Below are 13,621 nucleotides of genomic sequence, written 5' to 3'. Positions count from 1 at the left end.
ATTAGATATGTGGTTATGGTAGGCAGAGGGGAGTAGAAAGGGGAATTGGAAGAAGGTGGTGAAAAGGAACAAACTTCCAGTTGCAAGTTAAATAAGTACTAGAGATATAAAGTACAGTCAATGACATGATGACTGCTGTGTGTTTCATACAAAAGTTAAGAGAGTAAATCCTGAGTTCTCATCACAAGAAAAAAATTTTTCCTCTATTTTGTTTTTGTATCTACATGTGATGATGGATATTAACTAAACCTATTGTGGTAATCAGTCATTTCATGGTATATGTAAGTCAAATCATCATGCTGTACACCTTAAACTTAAATAGTGTTCTATATCAATTATTGTATATCTCAAAACTGGAAAAAAATGGAATCAGTTAAAAATGAGCTTTAACTCCCCCTACCCTCCAAAACAGATGTTGAAACATCAGAGATCTGACAGTTTTACAGGCAAATTCTTCTAAATCTACCAAGAATAGAGTGAAAGGGATGATCTTTAGCTCATTTTATGAGACTCAAGTGACCTTGCTACCAAGACTATATAAAAGAACACTCTGAGAATGACCTTTAAATCCCTTCACTTAAAGGAAACACGTGGAAATACCATATAAAAATGTGAGCAAAACAGGTCTAGATGCAACAGAAAGTCAGAAAAAGACAAGTACTGTATGATCTCCAAATCTTAATTAAAAAATCTCATCTCATAGAAAAAATGATTACATATGTGGTTACGGTTACAGAAAGATTATTAAGAAGGGCTCACCATCAAGAAGGGTTTATAGTATAAGAACAGTCTTTGAGTTAACATAATATATATTACTGTAATGCAATCTATTTCAGATTAGAGAAAATGTCAAGTGATAAAGAAAAAGCATTTGCTAAAATTTAATATCCAGTTGTTAAAGAAAATAAAACTAGGAATGTAAGATAGCTCAACCTGAGAAGACACTTCTCCCAAAAAGCTGTTGTCTGATAGGGAAACGTTAGGAAGTGGCAAACTCAGGGATGAGACCAGGAAGCCCCCTCTTCCACCCAGTCAGCACTGCTGCAGAGTTCTCTCAGACAGATTAAAAAAACAACAAAAAACAAACAAACAAACAAACAAACAAAAAAGAGGGAGACTATGGCTTAGAAACAGCATCTTTTTTCATAGGTGATTATTTTTTAAACAAAGAAAATCTGCAAACTCCCATTTGACAATAGTTTAGCATAGTATGTGGATAAATGAGTGCAAGAATGAATAACTGCTGGTTGTCTATGGCTAGAAGAAAATAAGTCATTTACAAAAGATAACCTTTTTAGTACATTTAAAAAATAATAATTTAATTACAACAAAAAAGATGGGTAAGGCTTAAAAAGCTACTCGCAAATTTAAAAGAATGTAGAGCTTTACCATACTATATTCATTTATGAGAAGCTCCCATAGTGTGCATGGTTAGTTCTTACATTCATCTGTAAATTCAGTGTGATTTAAATAAAAATCATAGTAGTATTTTTTAAAGGGAATGCATAGCCAAAAAATGTGTGATGATGCAGGGCATAGATGAATATACTGGTGGAACAAAGTGTGAATCCAGTAACAGATCAGGGCATATTTCAAACTTGATGGAAGAGAGGTTGCATTTAAGTAACGGGGAGGAATATGGGGAAAGATAAAACAGCCAGGAAATGGTGCTAGGTAATTAAACTGATGGGGGAAAGTTTTATCATGATTTCCTGTCATATGTCAAAGTAAATCCTAGGTGATTAAAAAACTACCTATGAAAAGTATTATTGAGGTTTATAGAGAAAAAACAAAACAAACACTTCTAAACAGTAAAATAATTTCTGTCATAGTGGTTGTCTCCCATCCCAGTGGTTAGAACTTGAGTGGTTGGATTTATAAAGGGAGATTTTTCACTTTATATGAGTGTGTGTGTGTGTGTGTGTGTGTGTGTGTGTGTGTGTGCATGCAAGTTTTCTCATTTTGTTGATTTTTTTAATGAGGAAGGAAGACAGAGAAATATTGATTAGTTGTCTCCCGCACCCACCTCAACTGGGGGTGGAATGTGCAATCTGGGTATGTTCCCTGACTGGGAATCTAAACTGTGACTTGCTGGTCAGGGCAATGTTCCAACCAGCAGAGCCACATCAGCCAGGCTTGTATTGAGTTTTGACTAATAGAAATGTATTGCTTCTATCCAACATAAATGAGTAATTATTTAAATTTGAAGGATAGTGACACTTTTTTCCCTTTAAAAAAAAAATGAACATTCTCTTTTATGTCTCTGAGGAAGTAGCTGTGAAACAAAAATGACAAATCATAAGGCAAATATTAGTAAATTGGACTGCACTAATAGTGTAATTAATAGTTGATATATTATATATTGGTTGGAAGAGGAATCACAGATTTCAGCACAACTAAAACAAATGATTAATATAAAATATGTAAAGGAAACCTACAAACAGGAAAAAAAAAACTGACACAAAAATGGGCAAAGGGCTATGAACAGCAACATAGTAAAGAAATCTGAAAGGCAGTAAACAAGTTGAGGTGTCAGTTTCATTTGATTGGCACCAAGTCTCTAGTTTGACTACAGTAGGAATTGTTGGCAGAGATGTGGGGGGCTTTGTGTCACGGCAGTTTGGCAACATCTGGCATACAGCCTTGCCCACCCTGTGACCCATTAGGTCCAGTTCTAGGTCTGTCATAGAGAAATGTGTACACAGGCACAGAGAACCTGGGAAATGAGCCACACAATAGTTCTGTGTGAATAGCACAAATTTGTAAAACCTAAATGCTTGTCATTTCCAATTGCATTTGTGGTCTAGTTACATAATATAATAGGAATTAAAGCGAACTAAAGCTATGTTTAGTTATGGAAATAAACCTCAAAAACTAAGTTTAATTTTTAAAAAATGTCCAATAATACCTGCAGTAGTGTCATTTATATAACACTCATTAGTACTCAAAGCTACACTATATTTTATTTTTTGAGACACATGCTTATAATGTAAGCATAAACATGTATGCACCTACTACATTTCATGCGCTGAGAGGCGGAGTTTTATTTTAAAATATATTTTTATTTATTTCAGAGAGGAAGGAAGAGAGAGAGAGAGAGAGAGAGAGAGAGAGAGAGAGAGAGAGAGCTAGAAACATTAATGATAAGAGAGAATCATTGATTGTCTGCTTCCTGCATTTCCCACACTGGGGATTGAGCCTGCAACTCAAGCATGTGCCTGGACCATGAATCAAACTGTGACCTCCTGGTTCATAGGTCGATGATGCTCAACCACTGAGCCACGCTGGCCAGGTTAAGAGTTTTAAAAATATCTGAATATTTCTAAAATAGCCCTGGCCAGAGGGTCTGTTTCATTCCTGGTCAGGGTACCTACCTAAGTTGTAGGTTTGGTCCCTTGTCCAGGCACATGTAGGAGACAACCTATTGATGCTTCACTCTTACTTTGATGTTTCTCTCTCTTTCTCTCCCTCTCCTTTCCTCTTTCTCAAACCAATAAAAGCATGTCTTTGGGTGAGGACTTTAAAAAAATCTATAAAAATCAGAAGTAAATGTGGTAAAGTGTTTGGATCTGATAAACCTTTATCAGAGGCAGTAGGATGGTAGGTGAATGGATGTTCATAATATTTTTTTTTAAATATTTTATTGATTTTTTACAGAGAGGAAGAGAGAGGGATAGAGAGTTAGAAACATCGATGAGAGAGAATCATCGATCAGCTGCCTCTTGCACACCCCCTACTGGGGATGTGCCCGCAACCAAGGTACATGCCCTTCACTGGAATCGAACCTGGGACCTTTCAGTCTGCAGGCCGACGCTCTATCACTGAGCCAAACCGGTTTTGGCCATAATATTTTTCTTAATCTTTTGTGTATTAGATAGTGATGCTGATACTACTGTATCTGTAAGGGATTCTATTTCATTGTCGTTCTGTTTTGTGCCTTACTGGTGGGTAACCTTGTGCCCAGGAAATCTATCTGGGGACTTGTTCTCTCTGACCCCTCCTGCCCCATGGTTTTTCTGAGAGCCCACATGAGGCCCACAACAGAATAGCTCATTTGTTAGTGATGAGACCGAGCTCTGGGGGTGCTGTTGAGGGTTCTTTTATAAAACCTAACTCATCCCAATTGCCAAATTGGATTGAATTGGCCAAACCGGACTAGACTTGTCTGGCTACATGACTTAGATATATTCCATGTATAAAGAATTTGGGGTTTCCACTTTCTTTCGTTCCCTAAATTTTTACCCCCTAGGAACAGAAGAAAAGCCATTCTCTCAGGACCCTCCAGGTAGGTCAGTGAGTTTCAGCCAGTTGAGCTTGTGAGTGATCCCCAAGCCTCTGATGGCTTCCAGCTTCCTTCCATCATAGAGCCTTCAACTTTCTATTTTACACTCTTAAGTGTACTAGCAATAGTAAATGTACATACTGTATTTCAGAATTTACAGTTTCCAGAATTAACAGAACATAGGTGCCTTGTGGTTAGCCCATACAGGATATATGGTGGGCACGCACATTCTTTACTAACCTGGGCATGGCCTTTGGAAAATCCAGTGGGGATTTCAGAAGCAAAGCACGCTGAATGATGATCTTGAGAGCACATTGTGAGGCATCACTGGCTTTATCATTTTTGTGAAACAGAGGTTTTCCATGATATTCCCACAAGCTAACCCTGCAGAGCAGCAGGAAGGCTGGCTTTCACTTAGATTTTTTTTCTTTTTTTTTCTGTTTGTGGTGGTACGATCTTACCCTTAAATGTTTTAGTGTATTACTCCTTAAAACTAGGGCTTTTATTTTTCTCTGAAAGATTTCTTTTTAAAAATTCTAAGCTAGGAATTAGTGGTGGGGATGTAATTCCTTTTTAGAGCAACCCATTATACATAAGTTGGGAAGACACATTTGTGTTGCTATCAAACATACACTTGTGTGTATTGCCAAGGGAAATATTCTCCCAAGCTAGCCTTTCTCAATTCTGAACTCAGTACTGAGAATATATTTTTTAGCCCATGTTTGCCTAACTTGAATAAGATTCAAGGCTAATTTTCAACCTTGGCTTTTCTGCCTAAACCACAAGGCTTCAGAGCCCCCACAGTGGTCGGCAGGACAGGCCTGCTTTGTAACAGCCGGTGACCCTGCAGCGCCTCGGGAGACCACCCGTCAAGCGCAGAGTTGTTGGGAAGCCTCTTATAGCTTATGGAGTCTCACTAGGGTGACTTAGGCCCCTGTTGTTGTGCTGACTCTGGAGAAGGGGGTTGTTTTACAGGAAGTTTGTCATCTGAATAGACCAAGTATACAGATTATAATGTAGTTTTTGTACCTGAGTGTGTCCACATTAGTGAAGTTCTGAGTGGTCTTTGTGAGGACATGGAATTTCAGTTGGTGATGCTCACCAAGAAATCGAGGTTGATCATAGAATATTTTAGGCCTTCTTATCTCTCTCCTTTCCCACCCTGTGGATCCCTTCAGGGCTAAGCAGGGCAGTTTCCTTTTCAACACTCAGCTTGTAAACACTTAAAAGTTCCTGGAAGGATTAATTTGGGGCAGCCTCTTGACTATCATATTAGTAAATGAGGGCGCCCTGGCTGTGTGTGGATCATGCTGTCAGAACCCATGGCCAGAGGTCAGAATCTGCTTGTTCAGGTCTAGGGTTCCATGAGCCTACTTCAGTCTTCATTTGCAGAAGTTCTGATCAGAATGAAGGCTTTGACTTGGTTCTGTAGACCCAGGGTGATAAGCTGGGAGCAGTATCATAGCTGCAGCTCACAGAGTTACCACCATGGAAAGCACGTATATGAAGTTCCTATCAGGAGCGCATTAAACCCTCTTCCTGCAAGGGTTTTATTAGAAAGGCACGATGCCGTAGTGTGCTTGTTTTGCAATGATTTTTCTTAGAACATAATGCCGAGACATTTAAAACAGTCTCTCTTCTCAGTTCCTTCTTTGAAATGCCCTAAGGTCAAAATTTAGATTTCATTATTGTTTAGAAATTCCTACTCTGTTTCTCTTTCCTACTCCTACTGGAATAGGAATCTCAACTTATAAGTCAATGGCAAGCCTGGACCCGGCCTGGACACTGTGTCTAGAGATTTTGGGAGGGGGGATGTGCTGGGTAGATGGTTCAACTCTCCTGCTCCTCTCTCTTTGCCCCCCTTCCACTTTCCTTTACCCACCCATCTTATATTAGAGGCTCAGTACACAAAATCCGTTCATAGGAAGGGAGGGATACCTTCAGCCCAGCTAGCACCCTCTTCAATCCGAGTCCCCTTGGGCAATGTCCGGGCATTAGGCATGAACCGGCAGTTCGACATCCCTCCCACAATCCTGGACCACTGGCTCCTAATCGCTCACCTGCCTGCCTGCCTGGTTGGCCTTAACTGCCCCCCACCACCTCCCGCCAGTCTAATCACCCCTCTCTGCCTCTGTGTGTCAACCTGGTCGCCCCTAATTGCCCCCCACTGCTGGCCAGGTTGCTCCCAACTGCCCCCTCACTGACAATCTGGTCGCTCCTAACTGATCCCTCCCCCTTAACTGGCCTGGTTGCCCCTCATGCCCCCATTCCCCACCCCACCAGCCTGGTTGCCCCACACAGCCTTCTTGTTCAGTTGTTGGGTTGTCCCTCACTAAGCCCCCTGCCAGCCTTTGTTGCCCCACGCAGCCTGTTTGTTCGGTTGTTTGGTCGTCCCTCACTAACCCCCCTTGCCAGCCTGGTCATAGGCAGCCATCTTGTGAGGGCATGAGGGTTAATTTGCATATTACCTCTTTATTATATAGAATTCTGTTCTCTAATTCCATTGTTGATCACCTGTAGGGGCTAGGCTGTTTTTCACTCCAGGGGAATGGGAATGTGATAATAACATGAAAATTAGTTGATGAAAGTTGAGTGTATTCAAATAAATAAAACTCTTGGAATTTCTCACTGAAGTTGAATCTAGCCTGGCCTGTCAGTAAAGGGTAGACCAGGATACATCTGACTCTTTGGACTTTGGTCCATGGGCAGTGAGAAGGGGTGGTTCATCCTCTGGTTTGGAATGTGTCCCAGACAAAGGGCCCCTCCCCAGGGCAAGGATTGAACCTGGTGACACTGTCCTCCTTCCTTTGCAGCCTCCAATGTGAAATTCCAAACCTGGAGTCTTATATTTGGTGGACTTCCCAAGACTGATACACCCCCCGTTTCTTAATGTGTGAATTGCAGTTTCCATAATTTTTCAGCAGCTATCATTGGCAAAAGACCATTTTTTACTCACGAAATTCTTGGTCACTTTTTAGAATTGTAATAAAAAGATTTTCATTTCTGACCCTTGGGTAGTTGTATTTATCAACACGGGGGAAAGAAGTGACAGATAGAGATGGCACACCTGGGGCCTCCTGGCTAGAATGTATGCAGCTGGAAGACGCAGAAGTGTTTGCTTTGGCATGTTAACAGGTGAACGGTGCCAGGTGTTAGACTTGGGTCCCTGAGTTTGGCTAGGAAAAAATTCAGAGCTAAGACTGAAATACAGGTGAAAGTTTATTTAGAAAGTCAGAGGTAGAGAAGTGAGCCAGCTAGGCTGCCTGGGTTTAAGACAAGAGAGAGGGGAGAAGACACACACACACACACACACACACATCCAACCTCCCATCTTAAGAGCTTTTTAACTAGAAGTCTCAGAGGAGGATCTCAATAGAATATTCATCAGCTTTCCAGCTTTCCAGGAGTGTCTGCTCAGGGTCATGGTCTCCACTGATTGGTCTGCACCAGGGCAGGGGATCATAGCTAGTCCTGATGTCAGCCTTGGCGTCACCAGGCCTGATCTGGTCTTGCTGCTTTTCCGGGCCTGGAGGTGAAACACAACTGAAGCCTAGATGTTATCTCTAGTTTAACTAAAACTCTGTCTTAGGGGTCAACAACCTTGGTTCCTAAGATTTTTTGATATAAGTCAGAACCTCACTGTCTTGGGGTAATGCTTAAGGGAGTGATGCTGCAAGGGCTTGTTTGGGAGCAGTAGAGGCTTTTTTCCAGCCCCCTTGTTCCTCCTCTACAGAAGGTTTACCGATGACTAGTGACGTAACGGGGGAGGACCACATGATGACCAGTGATATGAAAGATTAGGGGGTCTGAACTGCATGGCCAGCAATATGCTAGGGGAGGAAAGGTCACCCCAGAGATGAGGTCCTTACAGTTGTCCATTGGTAAGCTCCGGGAGCTTTCCACCCTGGTGACCTTTTGTACCTGGCTTATCAAATTCCTGCTCTTCTCATGTCTGTCTTAACTGCCTACGATATCAGGCTCACATGGTTTTTTTCCAATTTGTCTATTTCACATTGCGTAAAAAAGGGTTTCTGACCTAATGTGAAAAAGCAAAAGCTCTCTTGGCAAGTGCTGCTTACATTTCTATAACAATCGACTATGACTTGCTGACACCTCCTAATTTAGTGGAGCATTTTTGCCACAGTCCTCACCACTCCTGATTGTTACACACCTGGCCTGTGCTCGTGCTCATGTTCATGTGCATTTTAACTCCTCCAGTGGGGAATATCTTGAATTGTGATCAAGGCCTCTGAGTCTCCAGGGTATCACATGCCCTAAGTACAGACCTTCAGTCTGCCATCTCCTCAGTGCTTTGTATCTACCAGCACTGAAAAAGACTGCACATATCTTGCTTAGAAATTGCTCTCTTTTACGGAGAGACAGGTTAGAGTGTATGGCATCAGAGATTGCCTGGATTTGTTTCTTCGTTGACTTTATCTGTCTGAAGAATTAGTGAAACCTTAAGTTGGTGGTGGGGGAGGGGATGGAAACTGAATACCTCAGTTTCTGCAGAAAGTAATCTATGTGTATGTGTTTGGCAGGTGAACGGAAAATAAGCCAGAATGGACATTTACGACACTCAAACCTTGGGGGTTGTGGTCTTTGGTGGATTTATGGTTGTTTCCGCCATTGGCATCTTCCTGGTGTCAACCTTCTCCATGAAGGAGACGTCATATGAAGAAGCTCTAGCCAACCAGCGCAAGGAGATGGCAAAAACATATCACCAGAAAGTAGAGAAGAAAAAGAAGGAGAAAACAATAGAGAAGAAAGGGAAGACTAAGAAAAAGGAAGAGAAACCCAATGGGAAGATACCTGACCATGAGCCAGCCCCAAACGTGACCATCCTCCTCAAAGACCCAGTACGGGCACCTGCAATGGCTGTGGCTCCAACCCCAGTCCATCCCTCTATGGTCATTACCCCTATAGCCACGGTACCAGCCATGCCCCAAGAGAAGCTGGCCTCTTCCCCTAAGGACAAAAAGAAGAAAGAGAAAAAAGTAGCAAAAGTGGAACCAGCAGTCAGTTCTGTAGTGAATTCTATCCAGGTTCTTGCCTCAAAGGCTGCCATCTTGGAAACTGCTCCTAAGGAGGTGCCTATGGTGGTTGTGCCTCCAGTGGGTTCCAAGGCCACTGGTGCTATGCAGGGCAAAAAGGGAGACGGGATCCAGAACCAGGGCAAAAAGGCAGAGGGAACTCCCAACCAGGGCAAAAAGGCAGAGGGGGCCCAGAACCAGGGCAAAAAGGCAGAAGGGGCCCAAAACCAGGGTAAGAAAGTAGAGGGGGCCCAAAACCAGGGCAAAAAGGCAGAAGGAGCCCAGAACCAGGGCAAAAAGGCAGACGGGGCCCAGAACCAGGGTAAAAAAGTAGAGGGGGCCCAAAACCAGGGCAAAAAGGCAGAAGGGGCCCAGAACCAGGGCAAAAAAGTAGAGGCTCAGAACCAGGGTAAAAAGGCAGAGGGGGCCCAGAACCAGGGTAAAAAGGCAGAGGGTGCCCAGAACCAGGGTAAAAAGGAAGAGGGGGCTTCCAACCAGGGCAAAAAGGGAGAGGGGGCTCCCAACCAGGGCAAAAAGGGAGAGGGGGCCCAGAACCAGGGCAAAAAGGCAGAGGGGGCCCCCAACCAGGGCAAAAAGGGAGAAGGGGCCCAGAACCAGGGTAAAAAGGCAGAGGGGGCCCCCAACCAGGGCAAAAAACAGGAGGGGTCCCCAGACCAGGGTAAAAAGGTAGAAGTTGTTCAGAATCAGAGCAAAAAGGTTGAGGGAACTCCCAACCAGGGCAAAAAGGCAGAGGGGGCCCAGAACCAGGGCAAAAAGGCAGAGGGGGCCCAGAACCTGGGCAAAAAGGGAGAGGGGGCCCAGAACCAGGGCAAAAAGGCAGAGGGGGCCCAGAACCAAGGCAAGAAGGCAGACGGGGGGCAGAGCCAGGGTAAAAAGGCAGAAGGCACCTCCAACCAAGGTAAAAAGGCAGAGGGGGCTCCCAACCAGGGCAAAAAGGGAGAAGGGGCCCAAAATCAGAGCAAAAAGGCCGAAGGAACTCCCAACCAGGGCAAAAAGGGAGAGGGGGCTCCCAACCAGGGCAAAAAAGCAGAGGGGGCCCAGAATCAGGGCCAAAAGGTGGAGGGGGGGCAGAATCAGGGCAAAAAGGCAGATGGGGCCCAGAATCAGGGCAAAAAGGCAGACGGGGCTCAGAACCAGGGCAAAAAGGCAGAGGGGAGCCAGAATCAGGGCAAAAAGGCAGAGGGGGCCCAGAATCAGGGTAAAAAGGCAGATTCAGTTGCTAATCAGGGCACAAAGGTGGAGAGTACTGCAAACCAAGGGAAAAAAGCAGATGGGCCCTCTAACCAAGGCAAGAAAACAGAGGGAACCCCAAACCAGGGCAAAAAGTCAGAAGGATCCCCCAACCAGGGCAAAAAAGTGGATGCATCTGCCAATCAGGTTAAAAAGGCAGAGTCAGCTCCTAACCAGGGCAAAAAGGCAGATACAGTTCAGAGCCAGGAGGCACCAAAGCAAGAGGCTCCTGCAAAGAAGAAGTCTGGTTCAAAGAAGAAAGGTGAGCTTGGTAAGTAGCTTTGATTTCTTTATGAACTTGGAGGAAATTGCTGTCTTTGAATAGCTTATGAATTTCCTTTGGGGAAGCCATCTTATCAGTTAGCTATTGCCACAACAAAGCTGCATAACAAACATTTTAGATTTCAGCGATTTACACCAGCATTTATTCTTGCTATACTTCTGCTGAATTTGCTAGAGGTTGCTGATCTGGGTGGGCGCTTAACATGTTAAATGTCTGACTGCCTTTTGTGAGTCTGTTCTCTTGTGTACCTCACCTGGTATTTTAGCATAGCTTTATTCATTTCTATGTGTTGAGAGAATAATGGTAGGATAATGTTTACAGGGAGCAGTTGTATTTACCCCTCCAATCCCTCACCCCAGTGTCCTGTTCTCCCTACCCCCATTCCCGTTATGATTCTTTAATACTTTTATTGATTTCACTGAGGAAGAGAGAGAGAGAGAAACATCGGTGATGGGAGAGAATCATTGATCGGCTGCCTCCTGCATGCCTCCCCACTGGAGATCAAACTCACAACTTGGTTATGTGCCCTTGACTGGAATCGAACTTAGGACTCTTCAGTCTGCAGGCCGACCCTCTGTCCACTGAGCCAGACCAGCTAAGGTTTGTTCCATTTATTTAACAGAGCATTTTATGTATGTACTAGAAGCCCGAAGATTTGTGCAAGAATAGGCCTTCCTTCCCTTGGCTGTGGGTGCCACCATCTTTGTTGTGGAGTTACGGTCAATTATTATATTCTGTCTTTATTAGATAGGATAAACTAATATAGAATATTAGTTTCCTGTTATTTTAGTTTATATTATAGGGAAATTGGACCAATGAGTTCCTATTTCATGTTCATCACTCACTTGCTAGAATACTAGTAGTCTTATGTTTTCTTAGTTGATTTGGAAAAAGAATTACATTTGTCTTGATGAGGCATCTTTTGTTGTTAATCCTCACCCTAGGATATTTTTCCATTGATTTTTAGAGAGAGTGGAAGGGAGGGGAGAGAGAAACATCCATGTAACAGAAATAAATCAATTGGTTGTTTCCCGCACACGCTCCTACCAGGGCTGGGGATTGAGCCTGCAACTGAGGTATGTGACCCCGGCCTGGAATTGAACCTGAGATGCTTCAGTCTCTAGGCTGATGCTCTGTCAATTGAGCTAAACTGGCTAAGGCATTGATGAGGCATCTTGTGGGGCCTGAAATGTTTGGACTTAACGTTGGGTAGCACAGGATTCTAGGGTTTTTATTTTTTATTTTTTGGAACTTCTGTTTTTAGCTGGGTTTCCCTTTCTTGCACTTTAGTGAAGCTACATTACCTTTTCTCAGGCTTCTTCCTCCAACTTCAGGGGCTGTGAGGGCACCCATCCTCTGTGAGTGGCTTCGGGCTCCTGCTGAGGGTCAGGGACCATAGGTCAGGCAAACTTCTCAGGTCCTTGAAAACCCAAGTGTCTCAGCCCTGCCAGCACTGGCTGGAGGGAGCACACACTGCCCTTGTTTAAGGTGGTTTTCCACTTGACTTAGCTACCAGGGCATTTGAGATTTGAAGACAGGTATGTTGCTGAGAACAGGCCTGTTTTCTGGCTTTCCAACATCAGGGGTGTTCAGAATAGAGCTTCCTATGTCTTGTGATCATTACCACCACTTACCGCTTTAGACATCTGAGATAAGGCATGAAATAAAATGTGATTATAATATAGAAAATAAACAAAATGGTCCTAATTTGCATGTAATAGAGAACCTTATTCGAAGGAAGACTTAACTTTATGCCTATGGGAACCCACACAGCAGCTTGACTGAGGGTGGTATAAGGCAAAATTTGAAGAGGAAGGAAATACCGTGCTATAGGACAAGAAAGATTGGGTATTATCTATGATAATAAAAACCTAAGTGACCATCACAACCAAACAGATGACCAAACAGGCTGTGTGGGGTGACCAGGTCGGCAGGGAGGTTAGTGCGGGGCGACCAAACGACCAAACAACAGGCTCTGTGGGGCACAACAGGCTGTGTGGAGCGAGCAGGCTGATGGGGGGCAGTTGGAGGCGACCAGGCCGGCGGGGGTGGGGGGGACAGTTGGGGGCGACCAAATGACCAAGCAGCAGGCTGCATGGGGTGACCAGGCCAGCAGGGGGCGTTAATATGGAGCAACCAAACGACTGAGCAGCAGGTTGTATGGGGCGACTAGGCCTGCAGGGGGGGTTTAGTGAGGGGCAATCAGGCTGGTAAGCAGGGGGCAGTTGGGGGTGACCATGCCGGCAGAGAGGGCAGTAAAGGGTGACCAAGCTGGTGGTGGGGGGCGGCAGTTAGGGGCAACCAGGCTGGCAGGGGTGGCAGTAAGGAGTGACTAGGCTAGTGGGGGGGGGGGGTGACCAGGACAGCAGGGAGGGCAGTTAGGTGTGATCAAGCATGCAGGCAGGTTAACAGTTAGGAGCCAGTGGTCCTGGATTGTGAGAGGGATGTCCTACTGCTGGTTTAGGCCCGATCCCCTAAACCAGCAGTCGGACATCCCCTGAGGGGTCCCGGATTGGCTGGGGGGGATCCCCCCTACTCGTGCACGAATTTCATTCACCAGGCCTCTAGTACACATGTGTCAAACACAAGGCCCGCGGGCCAAATCCGTCCCGCCAGGCCTTGCAATGTGGCCCGCACTGCACTGTCATCACTGCACTCCGTTGTGTTTCCATCACAATGACAGTTTATGACTGTTCAGTAAACCATTCGGCCCGCAATTTAGGCTGGATTTTAGATTTTGGCCCCTTCTCTGATTGAGTTCGACACCCCTAC

General features: G+C 44.5%; 1 protein-coding gene across 43 annotated transcripts in view; it reads left to right on the top strand.

The window, feature by feature from the left end:
* RRBP1 (ribosome binding protein 1) overlaps nt 1-13,621 on the top strand; it is a 68,411-nt gene that overhangs the window by 18,224 nt on the left and 36,566 nt on the right. For 3 of the 43 annotated variants that reach the window (XM_045574167.1, XM_045574157.1, XM_045574150.1), the window contains exons 2-3: nt 8,824-9,705; nt 9,823-10,837. In XM_045574167.1, coding sequence (XP_045430123.1) covers nt 8,845-9,705; nt 9,823-10,837 — 1,876 coding nt within the window. In that variant the 5' untranslated portion in view covers nt 8,824-8,844. Of the gene's footprint in view, nt 1-8,823; nt 10,838-13,621 lie in introns of all 43 variants that reach the window. The other 40 variants (XM_045574180.1, XM_045574155.1, XM_036419107.2 and 37 more) reach the window with 40 other exon arrangements.

This window comes from Pipistrellus kuhlii, unplaced genomic scaffold (assembly GCF_014108245.1).
Source record: "Pipistrellus kuhlii isolate mPipKuh1 unplaced genomic scaffold, mPipKuh1.p scaffold_m20_p_6, whole genome shotgun sequence".
NCBI classification, from domain to species: domain Eukaryota; kingdom Metazoa; phylum Chordata; class Mammalia; order Chiroptera; family Vespertilionidae; genus Pipistrellus; species Pipistrellus kuhlii.
Note: the sequence above shows the minus strand (reverse complement) of the source record. Positions and strands in the feature narration are given on the sequence as shown.